This window comes from Pseudophryne corroboree, chromosome 10 (assembly GCF_028390025.1).
Source record: "Pseudophryne corroboree isolate aPseCor3 chromosome 10, aPseCor3.hap2, whole genome shotgun sequence".
Lineage (NCBI taxonomy): Eukaryota > Metazoa > Chordata > Amphibia > Anura > Myobatrachidae > Pseudophryne > Pseudophryne corroboree.
Genome location: NC_086453.1, coordinates 311,937,684 through 311,959,789, shown reverse-complemented (window position 1 = coordinate 311,959,789; position 22,106 = coordinate 311,937,684). Strand labels below are relative to the sequence as shown.

General features: G+C 47.0%; 1 protein-coding gene across 1 annotated transcript in view; it reads right to left on the bottom strand.

Moving 5' to 3' along the window:
* The window catches only part of KMT2A (lysine methyltransferase 2A), a 293,772-nt gene that overhangs the window by 96,002 nt on the left and 175,664 nt on the right, over positions 1-22,106 (bottom strand). The window contains exons 3-8 of the mRNA XM_063941799.1: positions 8,079-10,684; positions 6,701-6,878; positions 4,950-5,184; positions 4,611-4,675; positions 4,114-4,518; positions 3,548-3,621 (exon numbers count right to left, since the gene is read on the bottom strand). Of these exons, the coding sequence (XP_063797869.1) occupies positions 3,548-3,621; positions 4,114-4,518; positions 4,611-4,675; positions 4,950-5,184; positions 6,701-6,878; positions 8,079-10,684 (3,563 nt within the window). The remainder of the gene's footprint in view (positions 1-3,547; positions 3,622-4,113; positions 4,519-4,610; positions 4,676-4,949; positions 5,185-6,700; positions 6,879-8,078; positions 10,685-22,106) is intronic.

Sequence of the window (22,106 nt, the reverse complement as noted above, 5' to 3'; positions counted from 1 at the left end):
CCAGCGGAGCTGTGAGGGAAAATGGCGCCAGTGTGCTGAGGGAGATAGCCCCGCCCCTTTTCCGGCGGACTTCTCCCGCTTTTTTATGGAATATATGGCAGGGGATTTTACACATATATAGTCTTAATGACTATATTATGTGTTATTTTGCCAGTAAGGTACCCTTATTGCAGCCCCAGGGCGCCCCCCACCCCCAGCGCTCTGCACCCATCAGTGACCGGAGTGTGTGGTGTGCATGGGGAGCAATGGCGCACAGCTGCAGTGCTGTGCGCTACCTTAATGAAGACCGAAGTCTTCTGCCGCCGATTTTCAGGAACATCTTCTTGCTTCTGGCTTTGCAAGGGGGACGGCGGCGCGGCTCCGGGACCGGACGACCGAGGCTGGGCCTGTGTTCGATCCCTCTGGAGCTAATGGTGTCCAGTAGCCTAAGAAGCCCAAGCTAGCTGCAAGCAGGTAGGTCCGCTTCTCTCCCCTAAGTCCCTCGTAGCAGTGAGTCTGTTGCCAGCAGATCTCACTGAAAATAAAAAACCTAAATATAACTTTCTTTTCTAAGAGCTCAGGAGAGCCCCTAGTGTGCATCCAGCTCGGCCGGGCACAAAATTCTAACTGAGGTCTGGAGGAGGGTCATAGAGGGAGGAGCCAGTGCACACCAGGTAGTCCTAAAGCTTTCTTTAGTTGTGCCCAGTCTCCTGCGGAGCCGCTATTCCCCATGGTCCTTACGGAGTTCCCAGCATCCACTAGGACGTCAGAGAAAATATATTGTATAGTGTTACATTCGGGCCATGTATATAAAGGTGTACAGGAAACACAAATGCATGCCATGTTTAGATTTGGGTCCCATCCCCAACATCTCATTAAGCTATGCAACTATTCCAAAATACGGAACAATACGAAATCCTTCTGGTTCCAAGCATTTCAGACTTATGGTCAACGGGGTCAAAATGTTGGCATGGCAATGGTCGACCCCAGGTTTTTTTTTTTTTTTTTTGGGGGGGGGGGGGGGGGGGGGGGGGTGTACACATTTTGCACAGTCGTCTGATAATCATCCGATTTTGCAAAATTGCAACTGAATCTGCATCCCTATGTGCACATATTTTTGGTACATATTAAATAGAATTTCCCTACAGATTATACATTGGGGAAGATGTATTAATCCTGGAGACGGCATAAGGAAGTGATAAGTGCAAGGTGATAAACGAACCAGCCAGTCAGCTCCTAACTGTCAATTTACATATTGGAGCTTATTGGCTGGTGCGTTATCACCTTGCACTTATCACTGGTTTATCACTTCCTTATGCCCTCTCCAGGTTAATAGATCTGCCACATTATCTCATCTACTGCTATTATACTATAACTGCTCTATAAATGAGTGAGAAACACTCCACATATTACAGTGTAACTGACAAAGTGTAACAATATACAAACAATGACTGCTGTAACAATATACAAACAATGACTGCTGTAACAATATACAAACAATGACTGCTGTAGCAGAAACAGATGTAGCCAAAAGTAAAGTGGAGACATGCACAGAAGCGGTTTATATACTAAGCAGCAACATGTAAAAGCCGCCACTTCCCACTCGGTTAAAGCCTAAAGTTTAAAAGGGAAATGCTTTCAACAGCAAAATACCATGTGCACTATTAAAAAAAATGCCCTTTTAAAATTTGGGCCTAAACATGACAGAAAGCAGTGTCTTGCTTAGCAAATGAACCCCAATGCTTCAATGCTTTGTAGAGCTGAGTGATGCCCCTGCAAATTACAAGTGGAATGCTGTCATTTATCATTTAAACAGTATAAAGCCTTCTCAGGAGCGATTTAATTATTCACTTAGGGCTGTGAGATGTGTTACTTAATCATTATTATTTTTAAATTATGTAATCCTTATCTGTAATAAAACAAACAGAAAGACAACTACTGATAAAAATACATACAAGCAATGTTGCAAAACTAATCAGAGCTGTACATAACAAGTTTATATAGAGAAAAGTACATTAAGCACCCATAAGAGGGAGAAAACATACAGAGCAGACAGCGGATATAAAAGCAGCCTAAATTAGCAGATAGGGTAGCTATTGGGCAGGACAAGATATTCCAGAGAGCCAAAAATAATCAGCTTAAGAAGCAGCATCGTCCCAACATAGGCCAAAACAAGACAGACACCAACGATCCCAGAGCTTATGATATTTAGGGATAGCGTTTCTGCTAGTATATAGGTTTTTTTCATGATGTACTGGGACTGAATAGCGCCTTCCCAGTATGTAGAATGGGGGAATTAGACGCTAGCCAAGTCCTTGCAAAGACAGGGGTACTGAGGGGTCAATTTATTTAGATGAGAGTTCTATTTAAGATGGGATGTTGCCCATAGCAACAAGATTACAGATATCTTCTAGAAGGTGCTAGACAAAGGAGAAGCAGATTCTGATTTGTTGCTATGGGCAACATCCCATCTTAAATATAACTCCCATCTTAGTAAATTTACCCCTTAGACCAGGCATTCCCAACCACGGTCCTCGAGGCACATCAACAGTGCAGGTTTTAGTGATATCCAGGCTGCAGCACAGATGGTTAAATCAAAATAACTGAGCTACTAATTAAGTCATCTGTGCTGAAGCCTGGAGATCACTAAAACCTGCACTGTTGGTGTGCCTCGAGGACCGTGGTTGGGAATGCCTGCCTTAGACGCTAGCCAAGTCCTTGCAATAACAACCTCTGACAACGTAGAGTGATGAAACAAATACTGAGAAATTAAATGATTACTATTTTCTCTGAGGACAGCAAAAAGACCAGGTTATATACCAGTGGTTCCCAAACTAGCTCCTCAAGGACCCCCAACAGTGGGGTAAATTTACTAAGGTGGGAGTTTTTTAGAACTGGTGATGTTCCCCATGACAACCAATCAGATTCTACTTAATATTTATCTAGCTGCTTATAGCAGATAATAGATAGAATCTGATTGGTTGCCATGGGCAACATCATCAGTTCTAAAAATCTCCCACCTTAGTAAATTTACCAGAGTTTGTGTTTTCAGGTCACCTAGCAGCTGCACAGGTGGTGTCATTACTCAATGACACATTTGAAAAAATTCACACATGGAAATAATTATTTCACTTGTGATTCTGTGAGGAGACCTGGAAAACATGAACTGTTGGGGGCCCTTGAGGATTTCCACTGTGGCACATTCAATAATATGGCCTCAATAATCCTCAAGCGAAGTATCCAAGTTCTCCTCCACCTTCAGCCGCAAGGGGAGAAGCTCATTAGGGATGTGATGAAGCTCATTAGGGATGATGAGAGCTGCGTTGAGAATAAAGGAAGGAGATGTCCTTATGGAAACCCAGCCACTGAGGCAAGAACTTGAGTGGGGAAGCGGAGATGGGTCTTAACCATTATTAAGGTAAAGTCCAGATGACCTCTATCCACCATGATTTAGAAATGAAATGGTCAATTCTTTGGGCTGGATACAAATAGACATGAGCTTCCGCAGCTAACAGACTTTGGCCTTTTATATTTAGATGCACAGTACATACTTATTGCCATGACCTACCTTCTCCTTGGATTTTGATCTGGGTAAAAGCCCCAGCCTTACAGATAATTTCTTCTGTTTGTTTTGCTCAAAGCCTGTTAATAAAGAGAGTTTATTAATTTAACAGGAAACTTTTGGATTTTTAGAAAACCAAAACTAATAACAAGATAGGATTTCCCTGTACGAATATGGAATCCTTCAGCAACCTAATCTAAACCATATGGGACAGCTGAGGTTCTGGGGAATGGAGGCAATTTTGTAGGATCCTTTGGTTGCACAGCTGCACCAACATAATGCCATCAAGTATCAGACTGGTGTTTACCCCTGAAGGACCCCATCAAGGAAAAAGTAAGCCTTGAGGTCTTGTCCCTCGCAGACCTTACCCTTTGGGAGATATAACACTGCACACTGTCAGTTGTGTGGGCATACGCCTGCTTAGCAAGGAGGAGATGGCTTCAATGGTAGTTAGTGGGACAAATGTTTTACAGTAACTCCTTTCAGTATAATGTATAATTAAACTAGGGGTGAGTGAGGCGGACCTGGACTATACCAATATCCCAATAAACTGAGCAGAGTCTGCAACTCACCTGCCTCCGGAAGGATAGGAGACTGCTTCTTCCTCGCTTCACAAGATGGTATTTTGGGGGCTTCTTTGCGAGAGGGCAGAGTGGGACTTGCTTGGGGTGGGATGACGTTCACAGCCGGCTGTGGGGAAAGCTGCCTTGTGGCTTTACGGAGAGCAAACTGCTGCTTGGGTTCACTGGTAGGTGCAGATTGGTTCTCCTCCTCAGGCTTTTCCTCTGTAGCCTTCTTTGGAGGATCACTCTTTTTTGGGGGGGTGCTAGGTGTGGGGACGGGCTCCTCTCTTACAGGTAAGGGGGAAGTGGCGGTTGGTGCCACAACAGTTTTCACAACGGTTTCTGTGAGAGGTTTAACAGATGGAATCTCCTTCTTGTCTGCCACTTTAATTTTCTTTTCTTTCTTCTTTGCCGCTATGGAAGAATAAATGACACTTGCATATAACTTCTGACAATATTGCGCTAAGCATTACGAAACACATGCTAAATCTTTGGCATTGACTTACCCTTTGCTTGTTTCTGTAAGTAAGCCTTAGAGGGCATCCACTGCAAATTCTGACACTTTCGCATCCTGTAGAGAATACAAGATGACCACGTAAGAGAAGCAGCTGCATCCAAGTGAACTGGTCTGGACAGAAAGGGGATTTCTGGGTCAAAAGAACACTTTAGCCATACTCCTGTGAGGTCTCTGCCCTGGCTATGTTGTGCTGACCAGAGAACGTAGGAGACTGGTCACAAATACAAAGCTTCGTGTAACTCGGGAAGATGCAGCTTAGAAATAACTTTTAAAAACTTAATGATAATGAACATCTAATAGATATAATAATCCCATAAAACATCCTTACTTGCAGCACTGTTTCTTGATGTTGCGTCCCCCAAATTTTGGCTTGTCCAGGCAGTTGGTGCAGATTCCACAGTCCTCAGGAACCTGACAACCCGGACACTGGCCGCAGCGACGTGAGCGCCTGCCCTTCTTCACAGGTGGCTCCTGTGGAGTTTTGTTGCGGGTGATTTGTTTGATGGGTTTAAGGGGTGGAGCTGGTGGGTCAGCATCTTCCGAACCAGCTATAGAGGATTTGTCTGCGTAAGAAAAGGTGGCAGAATGTGAGCCAACACTGACCAATATGAAGAACGATCCACAGACGATGCACTACTGTACCATATCCAAATATGGTTTGAACATGTATGTACTGACTGTTATATAGCTTTCTTAGCTGGATCACGGACGCCAAGTAGTATAGACCCTGACGCTAAATGGATGGAGACGTTGGAACTAAAATTTGGTTACCTAGTGAGGTCATTAATGCCAAAGTTGAAGTTCAAAAAATAAACGCAGAGAAACAGTCGCTGAACCTGAAGAAACCAACAGGATGAGCCTGCAAACCCCCCCTCCACCCCCACCCCCCGAGAACTATCGCACACAAAGGATGGGAAGCAAATGCAACATGACCCATTCCACCTGGTACAGTGTACTCTGCCCCTGGACTTCCCACTTTATTTATGACTACAGTCATCTGTGTTGAACTACTGATTTTATGAGAAGGGTGATTTTATAACAGGTGACTGCAATCATACATTAAGAATAGCAGAGAGGAAGGGGTCATTGGATGGTGGCTAACTTCCCCAATGAAACAAAATGAGAAAACAATTAGCAGTAAAGCTGGAAACACATCTAAAGATCATTATTCCAATCACTTAAGTAGACGGCTGGTTGGAAGAAAATCTTATAAAGTCTGTGAGCAAACGACAATCCGATGTTTGCTCCCGAACGCCAGAAAACAGACTAACACGGTCGTTCAGACGGGATGCGTTCAGCATCCCAGTGGTAGGGATGCCGGCCGGTCATGTGACTAACACTGGAATCCTGACACCACTCGAAAGACGCTGGAACACCAACATCCTGAAGGTAAGTATCGGGGTCATTGTTAGGGTTAGGGCCCGGGCGGAGGGTTAGGGTTAGGCACTAAGGGTGGGAGTTAGCCCTAGCCACCCCCAGAAGGTTGGAGGAGGGGGGTAAAATTACTTACTCCCTTCATTGTCAGGATACTGCCGTCAGTCATCATATATCATACCAAACCGTTCAAACAAGTTAAATCCATTTTATTTAACAAACTTTTAAGAATTAACTTTTTTTCTGGTTATTTCCAGCAAACGCCCAACTGTCCGCATGCTCATTTACACTATCAGTTTTTTATTTAAAGCCGTCAACTAGCTGAAAGATTATCTTCATATGTGTGGCCACCTTCAGTCCTGAAAGGGAACATAAGCAGCGGCTCACCTCAGCTAGCCTCATACCAATAGCAATAGGACTGGAATAATTAAAGCCAAAGGATGAAGAGGCTAAGAATAAAGTGGATGGGTTAAGGATAGGGACCACACTCTGATAGAATCAGGCATAACACACAAAATGCTGTCATAGGCCCTGAGAGTTTATTATCTACCTGTGAGAGATGCTACAATAAAAGGAGTTATCCAGTGTCACATATGGGGAGTTTTCTAGTGTCCATCCTATCCCCAATGTAACATATGAGGTAATGTTTGTATTTCACCCACCTACGTAAGTTCATGAATATTTGCTAGACTCCATTAAGCTCACCATCATTTCCCATGGAAGACAGGACCTTCTCTCTTTCTTCCCAGGGTAAGGCACTCAGCGTAGGCATGTCATCTGGAAATACAGCTCTCTTGCGTCCCAATGCCACAGCAGCTCTTCGGCAGACATGTTTGATCCTAGGTCCCCGCACAGAAGTCTCAGATGAATCGCTCTCCTGGCCCTACGACAAGCACGAGAGTATATATTGCTAATAAGTACAGGACACTCAGGAAAATGATATCATAGTGGCGATATCTATTAAAGCAACGCGTATTCAGAGTAACTAATCATTTTGGTTGTCCTTAGATCTCTCTAATAGGATAGGTTCTGGAGAACTAGGCAGCTTTCACAGCACTGAAGTAGCTTGTGCTTTTTTTTTTTTTACTGGCAGGCAGAGAACGAAGAGCCAAATACATAATTGAAATGAGAGCACACGTGGCTACAATCTGCTTCAAAACAAGGAGATCAAGACAAAAATGAAACTTTCAATTTTGTAATGCAAAAATATGAGTCACGTGATTTACAATTGTTTTTTTTTTTTTTAATTGTTCTTACAAGAACACATCATCATTTCAATGATGACGATTGGGGTCTGAAACATTTGAGGATTTGCTGAAAACAACACTAACAGTGGGACCACTTTAAATCTTACATAAAGTAAGCACCATTTGTACTTTATGTGCAAGTTTCTCGTAAACTTATGCCAGAAACCAAAAGAGAAAAAAAATTCAAACAATATTTTTAACTTAAAAGATATAAGTAAAAGAATAGGTCTTACGTGCAAGAATATGTGCACCATACAGATGTACTCGACACTTTATCTTTCTATTTATATTTGTATATCAAAACAGAATCCTCTGCCACTAAACTCCTTAACTTCATATCAGCTCTTAGTCTTTATCAGTGGACCTCCTCACCCTCTCATGTGAATGGGGAACTTGCTTGATCTGTTCTTCAGTCGCCACTATGATATTTCTGATTTCTCTAACACCCCATTCCACCTCCCTGACCATCACCTGTTCTCTTAACTTACCCCTCTCTGCGTCTCCATCTCTACTTACTGAGGCTACTATCACTGAGGGTAACACGGAGGCCATCAACACTGCTTCCCTATCCTCCCTGCTTGACTCTCTTCTCTCCCCTATTCTATCTCTCTCCTGAACAAGCCACTTCCCTATGTAATGCCTCCCTTACATCTACACTTGACTCTGTTGCTCCACCAACCACGATTTAGAATATTTCCTTCGTATTTTTCATATAATTTTTATAGTCAAAACTGTGGTGTATACTGGAGTATGACAGAAGAGGCTCTGCCGCACCTGACCACGTCACTGCTGTATGTAACTTGTTGGCAATGCCAACCTATTCTGGAATCACTCACCTGTGCTTTGGGTTGGTCTCCCTGTTTCCTCAATTTGTTCTTCTCTATATTTTGCAGCTGACATTTGGCTGTTCTCAAGAGGCTGGCCACATGCTTTTCGGAAACAGGAAATTTATTGGCTTGGTCCAACATAGAGCTAATCGTGGTAGTCGACGACTTAACAGGATTCACGTGCTGGGCAGGTAGACTTGCCTGGGTCTCTGTGGGTGGGGATTTGGCACAAGCGTCCAAGTCATGCTTCTCAGAAATTCCACGCCCTTTCTTGGGTACCTTATTAGCGGAAACCGGTACTGCAGGTAAGGCAGTTGGACTTGCAGCTAATGAGGGTTCTGCTATCACTGGTTTCTTCCTTGCAAAAATTTTAATTGGTGTAGTAGGCGTGAGTGCTTCTCCATCGCTCCTCTCTTTGACGCTTTTGCTTAAAGAATCTGAGCCTTTCTTACGCTTATCCTTTCTTGAGTCGTGAGAGTTCTCCTTCTCTCGCTCTTTTTCCCTACACCTTTCACTTTCTCTTTCTTTAGGTACTTCATCTGAGGCTCGGCTCTTACTCCTCCCTCTGTCACTCTGGGGATTGGAGGGAAACCAAGGGAAAAGGGCAGGTGAACTATTGGAAGAGGAGGAAAAGGGCTCCCCTGGAGTGCTGGCTTGCTTTCTTGATTTCTGATTTTTTTCTGCAGAATCCCCAGGTGCTGGAGTAATCAATGTGGAAGAGAAAGAAAAGCTTGGGTTTAAGGCACTAGTGGTAAGAGGACTGACAGAAATGCTTGGAAGTGAGGTGGATGACTGAGGTATGATGGATGGAACGTTGTTACTATTCTCCCTCCTACTCCGCGTTCTCATGGAGTGAGATGGCGACCTAGACTCAGAGCTGCGAATTGGACTGAAGACCCTTCTTTTTCTTCTTCGAGAGGACATTCCCATAATGGAAGACCCCCCACCGGAACGAGCAATAGACGGTGGAAGAGTGACTGACTCAAAGATGCGGGAGTGTGCTTCACTGGGGGTAAACCTGGGGGCACGGAGTATGGGGCTTCGCTTAGGTACATCAAATCGAGCTCCGGAGGTGTGTAATGGAGAAAATAGTCTTCCAGGAGCTACCACAGAGTTAAACCCAGAAGCTGAAGCCATGCCTACATCCTCTGGTGTCAGTGGTGGAGGTCTAAAATTGTCAAATATGGGTTTTCGGATGAGGCCTTCTTTGGCATATTTAGCAGAGGAAAAGTACTGGGACTCAAATCTGGAAAGTTTTTGGGAGGTCCAACGGAAGGTTGGTTCTCTCAGAATGGACCTCCTTTTCTCATGCATCCGTGAAGCAGAGAGGAAAGGAGTAGCCATAGGAATAGTGGGTGGCATTAACCATTTTGAGGGTTCAGAAAGTGTTGAAGGGGGCTGTAGGGGTGCAGGAGGACTCAGCAGTGGTGGAGGTGGAGATGATGAGGACTGCTGAAGAGTTGGCTGAGAAATAATTTTCTTAGCTTGTCTGGAGTTAAAACTCCTATTGCAATTGGGAATTCGTCGACTTCTTCCACCACTTCCATTGATTTCGGAGACTGGCTGTGGGGTAATCACAGGAATCTCTGCAACTCGTCCTTGAGTCTCTGCTGCAGGAGGCGTTTCTTCTGAGGCCTGTGATTCTGTTGAGGTGTCCACACTAGGGCTACTAGAGCGGGACTCATCAGAGGTGGCCTGTGAGGACTGCTGGGAAGCAGCACTAGACTTTTCACTAGATTCACAAGAAGCTGCACTGAAACGTCCATTTGGAGCAGTCTCCAGCCGAGCAATTTTGATAGGAGGTTCATAGTCCTCATCTTCTATAAACCTTCGAGGTGTTTTTATGATTCGAGACGAGACTGTGCTCACCACAGGCATTATAAACTGACGTATATTCTTCAGCTGTGTGCCTCCCTTACGTCCCTGAAGCTTTGCAGCTTCTAGCTCCATTTTTTTCTGGGCACCCTTTTTGGCCTTTTGCAGAAGCTGCTTGGCAATGGTGGTGTCAGTTCTCTTGGAGGTGGGGATTATCCTTACAGGCTTAATCCTACGTGGACTTTGTCGCACAGACACCCTGATTTCTTCTTTCGATGGCTGCGGGGATTCCTCTTTTCGATTCCTTTGGGTTTTCTCTGCTTGAGACTGTCTCAAAATAATTGCAGAAGGTGGCATTTTAAATCTTTCCGAGGATGGGGGCCTACCACGCCTCCTGACTATTGGAACTGTACCTTTCCGTCCAAGCTGCAGTTTCTCGCCTTTGAACTTGGGTTTCAGTGGAGATAATTTGACTGCTCTGAGTTTCTTTATTTTGGCAGCATGCTGAAATGCGGCAGATGGCTTCCGCCGTTTAGTCTTCTCTTCTCGAGAAATCTTTGTGGTATCTGGCCCATCTCGTTTTTCCTGTGCCAATTTAAACTTTACACTCCCATGTGCAGGTGGTCTTCCGCGTCTCTTTTCTTCTGGTTTACTCTCTGGCTTCTTTGCTTTATCTGGTTGTCTGAGGTCCTGCTTGTTATTTAGAGGGCTAGGTTTTTCAGTAGGGTTGGAAGAAGGGTCAGAGCTCCTGGATAGAATGCTGCGTGGTCTTCCACGTGGTTTTCTTGGGGTTATCCGATCTGAAGAAAATAAAAGAGGTTTTGAGAATAAGCAGCAGAAACAGACATAAAAGAAAGATGCGCATGATAAGAATTTTTGACAAAGACAATGCTTTCTAGATACAAATAAAGGTTGAGTTTCCCATATCCAAAATACTTGGGACCAGAAGTATTTTCGATATCGTATTTTTCTGTAAATTGGAATATCTGCGTTATGTAATGAGATATCTTGGGGATGAGACCCAAGTTTAGACACAGAATGCATTTATGTTTCATATACACCTTTTACACATAGGCCAGAGGTAATTTTATGCAATATGTTCAATAATATTGTGCATAAAACAGTTTGTGTACACCGAACCCCATGTATTTTCTGAATTTTGGATATGGGAGACTCAACCTGTACTACATTTGCAACCTAAAAGGCATTATTTAAGAATAAAAGTACATGATATAAAGTTGCCTTTTTATATGCGAACACGGGCTTAAAGTAATCCATATATCAATCACTCTCTGCAATATGCTACCGTCATTCACAACACAGCACACCCATCCCTTCCCTCCTTCATTGGCTACCAATGTACATGGAGGGAGGGCTTTGACTCTAAGGTGGATATCCAATTAGCCCCGGTAATTTACAGGGTCTAATTTTCCAGTCAGTGGCTATCCTATTACCTCAGATAAGCCAGCATGAGCGATGGCTTAATCGGGGGTTACCTGATGCTGAACCGGGTGCCGGCTGCTGACAGCTCCCAGTGCAGCGCTGCTCCTCAAAAATAAAATTGAAAAAAATAAGAATTTACTCACCGGTAATTCTATTTCTCGTAGTCCGCAGTGGATGCTGGGAACTCCGAAAGGACCATGGGGAATAGCGGGCTCCGAAGGAGGCTGGGCACTCTAGAAAGATTTATGACTACCTGGTGTGCACTGGCTCCTCCCACTATGACCCTCCTCCAAGCCTCAGTTAGGACACTGTGCCCGGACGAGCGTACACAATAAGGAAGGATTTTGAATCCCGGGTAAGACTCATACCAGCCACACCAATCACACCGTATAACTCGTGATATTATACCCAGTTAACAGTATGAAACAATTGAGCCTCTCAACAGATGGCTCAACAATAACCCGATTTAGTTAACAATAACTATGTACAAGTAATGCAGACAATCCGCACTTGGGATGGGCGCCCAGCATCCACTACGGACTACGAGAAATAGAATTACCGGTGAGTAAATTCTTATTTTCTCTGACGTCCTAGTGGATGCTGGGAACTCCGAAAGGACCATGGGGATTATACCAAAGCTCCCAAACGGGCGGGAGAGTGCGGATGACTCTGCAGCACCGAATGAGAGAACTCCAGGTCCTCCTTAGCCAGGGTATCAAATTTGTAGAATTTTGCAAACGTGTTTGCCCCTGACCAAGTAGCAGCTCGGCAAAGTTGTAAAGCCGAGACCCCTCGGGCAGCCGCCCAAGATGAGCCCACCTTCCTTGTGGAATGGGCATTGACAGATTTTAGCTGTGGCAGGCCTGCCACAGAATGTGCAAGCTGAATTGTACTACAAATCCAACGAGCAATAGTCTGCTTAGAAGCAGGAGCACCCAGCTTGTTGGGTGCATATAAAATAAACAGCGAGTCAGATTTTCTGACTCCCGCTGTCCTGGAAACATATATTTTCAGGGCCCTGACAACGTCTAGCAACTTGGAGTCCTCCAAGTCCTTAGTAGCCGCAGGCACCACAATAGGCTGGTTCAGGTGAAACGCTGACACCACCTTAGGGAGAAACTGGGGACGAGTCCTCAATTCTGCCCTATCCATATGGAAAATCAGATAAGGGCTTTTACATGATAAAGCCGCCAATTCTGGTACTCGCCTGGCCGAAGCCAAGGCCAATAACATGACCACTTTCCACGTGAGATATTTCAGATCCACGGTCTTTAGTGGCTCAAACCAATGTGATTTTAAGAAACTCAACACCACGTTGAGATTCCAAGGTGCCACAGGAGGCACAAATGGGGCTGAATATGCAGCACTCCTTTTACAAATGTCTGAACTTCAGGTACTGAAGCTAGTTCTTTTTGAAAGAAAATCGACAGAGCCGAGATCTGTACCTTAATGGAACCTCATTTTAGGCCCATATTCCCTCCTGCTTGCAGGAAATGCAGAAATCGACCTAGTTGAAATTCCTCTGTTGGGGCCCTTTCGGCCTCACACCATGCAACATATTTCCGCCATATGCGGTGATAATGATTTGCTGTAACCTCTTTCCTGGCTTTAATAAGCGTAGGAATGACTTCTTCCGGAATGCCCTTTTCCTTTAGGATCCGGCGTTCAACCGCCATGCCGTCAAACGCAGCCGCGGTAAGTCTTGGAACAGACAGGGCCCTTGCTGTAGCAGGTCTTGTCTGAGCGGCAGAGGCCACGGGTCCTCTGAGATCATCTTTTGAAGTTCCGGGTACCACGCTCGTCTTGGCCCATCCGGAACCCCGAGAATTGTGTTTACGCCTCGCCTTCTTATTATTCTCAATACCTTTGGTATGAGAGGCAGAGGAGGGAACACATAAACTGACTGATACACCCACGGTGTCACTAGAGCGTCCACAGCTATTGCCTGAGGGTCTCTTGACCTGACGCAACACCTCTCTAGTTTTTTGTTTAGGCGGGACGCCATCATGTCCACCTGTGGACAATCCCACTGATTTACAATCATTTGGAAGACTTCTATGATGTAGGGCATTGTACATGGCCCTTAGTTCCAGAATATTTATGTGAAGGGAAGTCTCCTGACTTGACCATAGTCCTTGGAAGTTTCTTCCCCTTGTGACTGCCCCCCAGCCTCGAAGGCTGGCATCCGTGGTCACCAGGACCCAGTCCTGTATGCCGAATCTGCGGCCCTCTAGAAGATGAGCACTGTGCAGCCACCACAGAAGAGACACCCTGGTTCTTGGAGACAGGGTTATTAAACGATGCATCTGAATATGCGATCCGGACCACTTGTCCAACAGGTCCCACTGAAAGATTCTGGCATGGAACCTGCCGAATGGAATTGCCTCGTAAGAAGCTACCATCTTTCCCAGGACCCGCGTGCAGTGATGCACCGATACCTGTTTTGGTTTCAGGAGGTCTCTGACTAGAGAAACCAACTCCCTGGCTTTCTCCTCCGGGAGAAACACTTTTTTCTGGACTGTGTCCAGAATCATACCCAGGAACAGTATACGTGTAGTCGAAACCAGCTGTGACTTTGGGATATTCAGAATCCAGCCGTGCTGGCGCAGCACTTCCTGAGAAAGTGCTACTCCCACCAACAACTGTTCCTTGGACCGTGCCTTTATTAGGAGATTGTCCAAGTACGGGATAATTAAAACTCCCTTTTTTCGAAGGAGTATCATCATTTCGGCCATTACCTTGGTAAACACCCTCGGTGCCATGTACAGTCCAAACGGCCGTGTCTGGACTTGGTAATGGCAAACCTGTACCACAAATCTGAGGTACTCCTGGCGAGGATGGTAAATGGGGACAAGCAGGTAAGCATCCTTGATGTCCCGGGATACCATGTAATCCCCCTCGTCCAGGCTTGCAATAACCGCCCTGAGCGATTCCATCTTGAACTTGAATTTTTTTGTGTTCAAGGATTTTAAATATAAAATGGGTCACACCAAACCCAGCGGTTTCGGTACCCCAAACCGTGTGGAATAGTAACCCCGTCCTTGTTGAAGTAGGGGCCCTTGAGTATTACCTGCTGGGAATACCGCTTATTAATTGCCTCTAGCACAGCCTCCCTGCCTGAGGGAGTTGTCGGCAAGGCATATTTGAGGAAACGGCGGGGGGGAGACATCTCAAATTCCAGCTTATACCCCTGAAATACTACTTGAAAGAAACAGGGATCCACCTGTGAGCGAGCCCACTAATTGCTGAAATTTTTGAGACGGCCCCCCACCGTACCTGGCTACACCTGTGGAGCACCCGCGTCATGCTGTGGACTCACAGGAAGCGGGGGAAGAATTTTGATTCTGGGAACAGGCTGACTGGTGCAGCTTTTTCCCTCTTCCCTTGTCTCTGTACAGAAAGGAAGCGCCATTTGACCCGCTTGCTTTTCTGAAGCCGAAAGGACTGTACCTGATAATACAGTGCTTTCTTAGTCTGTGAGGAAACCTGAGGTAAAAATATTTCTTCCCAGCAGTTGCTGTGGATACGAGGTCCCAGAGACCATCCCCAAATCATTCCTCACCCTTATAAGGCAGAATCTCTATGCGCCTTTTAAGTCAGCATCACCTGTCCAGTGACAGGTCTCTAATACCCTCCTGACAGAATGGACATTACATTCATTTTGGATGCCAGCCGGCAAAATATCCCTCTGTGCATCCCTCATATATAAGACGACGTCTTTAATATGTTCTCATATTAGCAAACTAGTATGCTTGACAGGGTCACCGACCATGCTGCAGCAGCACGATCTGCAGGTCTCAGTCTAGTACCTGAGTGTGTAAATACAGACTTCAGGATAGCCTCCTGCTTTTTATCAACAGGTACCTTCAAAGTAGCCGTTCCTAAAACGGCAGTGCCACCTTTTTTGACAACCGTGTGAGCGCCTTATCCACCCTAGGGGATATCTCCCAGCGTAACTTATCCTCCTGGCGGGAAAGGGTACGCCATCAGTAACTTTTTAGAAATTACCAGTTTCTTAACGGGGGAACCCACGCTTTTCACACACTTCATTTATTCATCTGATGGGGGAACAAAACACTGCCTGTTTTTTCTCCCCAACCTAAAACCCATTTTTAGAGGTGCTTGGGTTAATGTCAGAAATGTATAACACATTTATTATTTGCCGGGATCAAATCACGGATGTTCCTAGTGGATTGTGTATATGTCTCAACCTTGTCGACACTGGAGTCAGACTCCGTGTCGACATCTGTGTCTGCCATCTGAGAGAGCGGGCGTTTTTGAGCCCCTGATGGCCTTTGAGACGCCTGGGCAGGCGCGGGCTGAGAAGCCGGCTGTCCCACAGTTGTTACGTCATCCACCCTTTTATGTAAGGAGTTGACACTGTTGGTTAATACCTTTCACCTATCCATCCACTCTGGTGTCGGCCCCACAGGGGGCGACATCACATATATCGGCCTCTGCTCCGTCACCATATAAGCCTCCTCATTCAACATGTCGACACAGCCGTACCGACACACCGCAAACACACAGGGAATGCTCTAAACGAGGACAGGACCCACAAAAGCCCTTTGGGGGGACAGAGTGAGAGTATGCCAGCACACACCAGAGCGCTATATAATGCAGGGACTAACTGAGTTATGTCCCCTATAGCTGCTGTTTCTATATAATGTATACTGCGCCTAAATTTAGTGCCCCCCCTCTCTTTTTTTAACCCTTTTCTGTAGTGTAGACTGCAGGGGAGAGCTAGGGAGCTTCCTTCCAGCGGAGCTGTGAGGGAAAAATGGCGCCAGTGTGCTGAGGGAGATAGCTCCGCCCCTTTTCCGCGGCCTATTCTCCCGCTTTTTTATGGAATCTGGCAGGGGTATTTACCTCATATATAGCCCCTGGGGCTATATATTGAGGTATTTTTGCCAGCCAAGGCGTTTTTATTGCTGCCTCAGGGCGCCCCCCCCAGCGCCCTGCACCCTCAGTGACCGGAGTGTGAAGTGTGTGAGAGGAGCAATGGCGCACAGCTGCAGTGCTGTGCGCTACCTTGGTGAAGACTGATGTCTTCATGCCGCCGATTTTCCGGACCATCTTCTTGCTTCTGGCTCTGTAAGGGGGACGGCGGCGCGGCTCCGGGACCGAACATCAAGGCTGGGCCTGCGGTCGATCCCTCTGGAGCTAATGGTGTCCAGTAGCCTAAGAAGCCCAATCCGGCTGCAAGCAGGCGAGTTCGCTTCTTCTCCCCTTAGTCCCTCGCTGCAGTGAGCCTGTTGCCAGCAGGTCTCACTGAAAATAAAAAACCTAAGTCTATCTTTCTTTCTAAGAGCTCAGGAGAGCCCCTAGTGTGCATCCAACCTCGGCCGGGCACAAAATCTAACTGAGGCTTGGAGGAGGGTCATAGTGGGAGGAGCCAGTGCACACCAGGTAGTCATAAATCTTTCTAGAGTGCCCAGCCTCCTTCGGAACCCGCTATTCCCCATGGTCCTTTCGGAGTTCCCAGCATCCACTAGGACGTCAGAGAAAATTAGTGAAACATCTGGAAAAATCGCGAAAAAATAAGATTTTACTTACCGGTAAATCTATTTCTCGTAGTCCGTAGTGGATGCTGGGGACTCCGTGAGGACCATGGGGAATAGACGGGCTCCGCAGGAGACAGGGCACTTTAAGAAAGAATTTGGATACTGGTGTGCTCTGGCTCCTCCCTCTATGTCCCTCCTCCAGACCTCAGTTAGAGAAACTGTGCCCGGAAGAGCTGACAGTACAAGGAAAGGATTTTGGAATCCAGGGTAAGACTCATACCAGCCACACCAATCACACCGTATAACTTGTGATAAACTTATCCAGTTAACAGTATGAACAACAATAGAGCATCAGATCAACCCTGATGCAACTATAACATAACCCTTATGTAAGCAATAACTATATACAAGCATTGCAGAAGAAGTCCGCACTTGGGACGGGCGCCCAGCATCCACTACGGACTACGAGAAATAGATTTACCGGTAAGTAAAATCTTATTTTCTCTAACGTCCTAGTGGATGCTGGGGACTCCGTAAGGACCATGGGGATTATACCAAAGCTCCCAAACGGGCGGGAGAGTGCGGATGACTCTGCAGCACCGAATGAGCAAACACAAGGTCCTCCTCAGCCAGGGTATCAAACTTGTAGAACTTTGCAAAAGTGTTTGAACCCGACCAAGTAGCTGCTCGGCAAAGCTGTAATGCCGAGACCCCTCGGGCAGCCGCCCAAGAAGAGCCCACCTTCCTTGTGGAATGGGCTTTTACTGATTTTGGCAGCGGCAATCCAGCCGCAGAATGAGCCTGCTGAATCGTGTTACAGATCCAGCGAGCAATAGTTTGCTTTGAAGCAGGAGCACCCAGCTTGTTGGGTGCATACAGGATAAACAGCGACTCAGTTTTCCTGACTCTAGCCGTTCTGGCTACATAAACCTTCAAAACCCTGACCACATCTAGTAACTCGGAATCCTCCAAGTCACGAGTAGCCACAGGCACCACAATAGGTTGGTTCATATGAAAAGATGACACCACTTTTGGCAGAAATTGCGGACGGGTCCGCAATTCTGCCCTGTCCATATGGAAGACCAGATAGGGGCTTTTATGTGACAAAGCCGCTAATTCCGACACACGCCTAGCTGAAGCCAAGGCTAATAGCATGACCACTTTCCACGTGAGAAATTTTAACTTCACGGTTTTAAGTGGCTCAAACCAGTGTGACTTCAGGAAACTCAACACCACGTTAAGATCCCAAGGTGCCACAGGAGGCACAAAAGGGGGCTGAATATGCAGCACTCCCTTTACAAACGTCTGAACTTCAGGTAGAGAAGCCAGTTCTTTTTGAAAGAAAATAGATAGGGCCGAAATCTGGACCTTAATGGAACCCAATTTCAGGCCCAAAGTCACTCCCGACTGTAGGAAGTGAAGGAAACGGCCCAGCTGGAATTCCTCCGTAGGGGCATTCCTGGCCTCACACCAAGCAACATATTTTCGCCATATACGGTGATAATGTTTAGCCATCACGTCCTTCCTAGCCTTTATCAGCGTAGGAATAACCTCATCCGGAATGCCTTTTTCTGCTAGGATCCGGCGTTCAACCGCCATGCCGTTAAACGCAGCCGCGGTAAGTCTTGGAACAGACAGGGCCCCTGTTGCAACAAGTCCTGTCTTAGAGGCAGAGGCCATGGGTCCTCTGTGAGCATTTATTGCAGCTCTGGATACCAAGTCCTTCTTGGCCAATCCGGAACAATGAGTATTGTTCTCACTCTTCTTCTTATGATTCTCAGCACCTTGGGTATGAGAGGAAGAGGAGGGAATACATAGACCGACTGGAACACCCACGGTGTCACTAGTGCGTCTACAGCTATCGCCTGAGGGTCTCTTGACCTGGCGCAATACCTCTGTAGCTTTTTGTTGAGGCGGGATGCCATCATGTCTACTTGTGGCAGTTCCCACCGACTTGCAATCTGCGTGAAGACTTCTTGATGAAGTCCCCACTCTCCCGGGTGGAGGTCGTGCCTGCTGAGGAAGTCTGCTTCCCAGTTGTCCACTCCCGGAATGAACACTGCTGACAGTGCTCTTACGTGATTCTCCGCCCAGCGAAGAATTCTGGTGGCTTCCGCCATCGCCACCCTGCTCCTTGTGCCGCCTTGGTGGTTTACATGAGCCACTGCGGTGATGTTGTCTGACTGAATCAGCACCGATTGGTCGCGAAGCAGGGTCTCCGATTGACGTAGGGCGTTGTATATGGCCCTTAGTTCCAGGGTATTGATGTGAAGGCAAGTCTCCTGACTTGACCACAGACCTTGGAAATTTCTTCCCTGTGTGACTGCTCCCCACCCTCGGAGGCTTGCGTCCGTGGTCACCAGGACCCAGTCCTGAATGCCGAATCTGCGGCCCTCGAGAAGGTGAGCACTCTGCAGCCACCACAGGAGAGACACCCTGGCTCTGGGGGATAGGGTGATCAGCCAATGCATTTGTAGATGTGATCCGGACCACTTATCCAACAGATCCCATTGAAAGGTCCTCGCATGGAACCTGCCGAAGGGAATGGCCTCCTATGATGCCACCATCTTTCCCAGGACTCGCGTGCAGTGATGCACCGACACCTGTTTTGGTTTTAATAGGTCTCTGACCAGTGTCATGAGCTCCTGAGCCTTCTCCATCGGGAGATAAACCCTCTTCTGGCCTGTGTCCAGAATCATGCCCAGGAAGGGCAGACGAGTCGTAGGAATCAACTGCGACTTTGGAATATTTAGAATCCAGCCGTGCTGTTGTAACACTTCCCGAGAGCGTGCCACGCCGATCAGCAACTGCTCTCTGGACCTCGCCTTTATGAGGAGATCGTCCAAGTATGGGATAATTGTGACTCCTTGCCGTCGCAGTAGCACCATCATTTCCGCCATTACCTTGGTAAATATTCTCGGCGCCGTGGAGAGACCAAACGGCAACGTCTGGAATTGGTAATGACAATCCTGTACCACAAATCTGAGGTACTCCTGATGAGGTGGATAAATGGGGACATGAAGGTATGCATCCTTTATGTCCAGAGACACCATAAAATCCCCCCCCTTCCAGGCTTGCGATGACCGCTCTGAGCGATTCCATCTTGAACTTGAACCTTTTCAGGTATATGTTCAGGGATTTTAACTTCAATATGGGTCTGACCGAACCGTCCGGTTTCGGTATCACAAACATGGTCGAATAATAACCCTTTCCTTGTTGAAGGAGGGGAACCTTGACCACCACCTGCTGAAGATACAATTTGTGAATTGCAGCTAACACTATTTCCCTCTCTAAGGGGGAAGCTGGCAGGGCCGATTTGAGGTATCGGTGAGGGGGCATTCTCTTCGAATTCCAGCTTGTATCCCCTGAGACACAATCTCTATTGCCCAGGGATCCACCTGGGAGTGAACCCACTTGTGGCTGAAATTTCGGAGACACGCCCACACCGGGCCTAGCTCCGCCTGTGGAGTCCCAGCGTCATGCGGTGGATTTAGTGGAAGCCGGGCAGGACTTCTGTTCCTGGGAACTAGCTGTGTTGTGCAGCTTCTTTCCTCTGCCCCTGCATCTGGCAAAAAAGGACGCACCTCGGACTTTCTTGCCTTCTTGTGATCGAAAGGACTGCATTTGGTAATACGGTGCTTACTAAGGTTGTGAGGGAACATATGGCCAAAAAGTTGACATTCCAGCAGTAGCTGTGGAGACCAGGTCGGAGAGACCTTCCCCAAACAACTCCTCACCCTTGTAAGGTAAAACCTCCATGTGCCTTTTTGAGTCGGCATCGCCTGTCCATTGCCGAGTCCACAGGACCCTTCTGGCAGAAATCGACATTGCATTTATTCTAGAGCCCAGATGGCTAATGTCTCTTTGAGCATCTCTCATATACAGGACAGCGTCTTTTATATGCCCCAGGGTCATTAATATAGTATCCTTGTCCAAGGTATCAAGTTCCTCAGATAAGGTATCCGTCCATGCTGCTACAGCACTACACACCCAGGCAGACGCAATTGCCGGCCTTAGTAAGGTACCTGAATGTATATAAATGGACTTCAGGGTACCCTCTTGCTTTCTATCCGCAGCATCTTTTAGGGTGGCCGTATCCTGTGACGGCAGGGCTACCCTTTTGGATAAGCGTGCGAGAGCTTTGTCCACCCTAGGGGAGGATTCCCAGCGTAACCTGTCCGTTGGCGGGAAAGGATACGCCATAAGCATCCGTTTGGAAATCTGCAGTTTTTTATCTGGAGATTGCCAAGCCTTTTCACATAACTCATTTAGCTCATGTGAAGGGGGAAAGGTCACCACCTGTCTTTTTTCCCCATACATATGAACCCTCTTGTCAGGGACTGGGGTTTCCTCTGTGATGTGCAACACATCCTTCATTGCTATAATCATATAACGGATGGCTTTAGCCAATTTAGGCTGTAACTTTGCATCATCGCCATCGACACTGGAGTCAGAATCCGTGTCGATATCTGTGTCAACAATTTGGGATAGTGGGCGCTTCTGAGACCCTGACGGCCTCTGCGACATAGGATCAGGCATGGGCTGAGACCCCGACTGTCCTAAGGTTTCAGCTTTATCCAACCTTTTATGCAAGGAATTAACATTATCATTTAAAACCTTCCACATATCCATCCAATCAGGTGTCGGCGCCGTCGGCGGAGACACCACATTCATTTGCTACTGCTCTGCTTCCACATAGCCTTCGTCAAACATGTCGACACAAGCGTACCGACACACCACGCACACACAGGGGATGCTCTTTTTGAAGACAGTTCCCCCACAAGGCCTTTTGGAGAGACAGAGAGTATGCCAGCACACACCCCAGCGCTATATGTCCCAGGAATCACACAGTAACTTAGTGTTAACCCAGTAGCTGCTGTATATAATGTTTAATTTATGTGCCCCCCCCCTCTCTTTTTACACTCTTCTACCGTGTTTCTGCAGGGGAGAGCCTGGGGAGCTTCCTCTCAGCGGAGCTGTGGAGAGAAAATGGCGCTGGTGAGTGCTGGGGAAGAAGCCCCGCCCCCTCAGCGGCGGGCTTCTGTCCCGCGTTTCTGTGTAAAATTATGGCGGGGGCTCATGCATATATACAGTGCCCAACTGTATATATGCCCAACTTTTGCCAAGAGGTCCTAATTGCTGCACAGGGCGCCCCACCCCCCACCCCTGCGCCCTGCACCCTACAGTGACCGGAGTATGTGGGTTTAATGTGGGAGCAATGGCGCACAGCTGCAGTGCTGTGCGCTACCTCAGTTTGAAGACTGGAGTCTTCTGC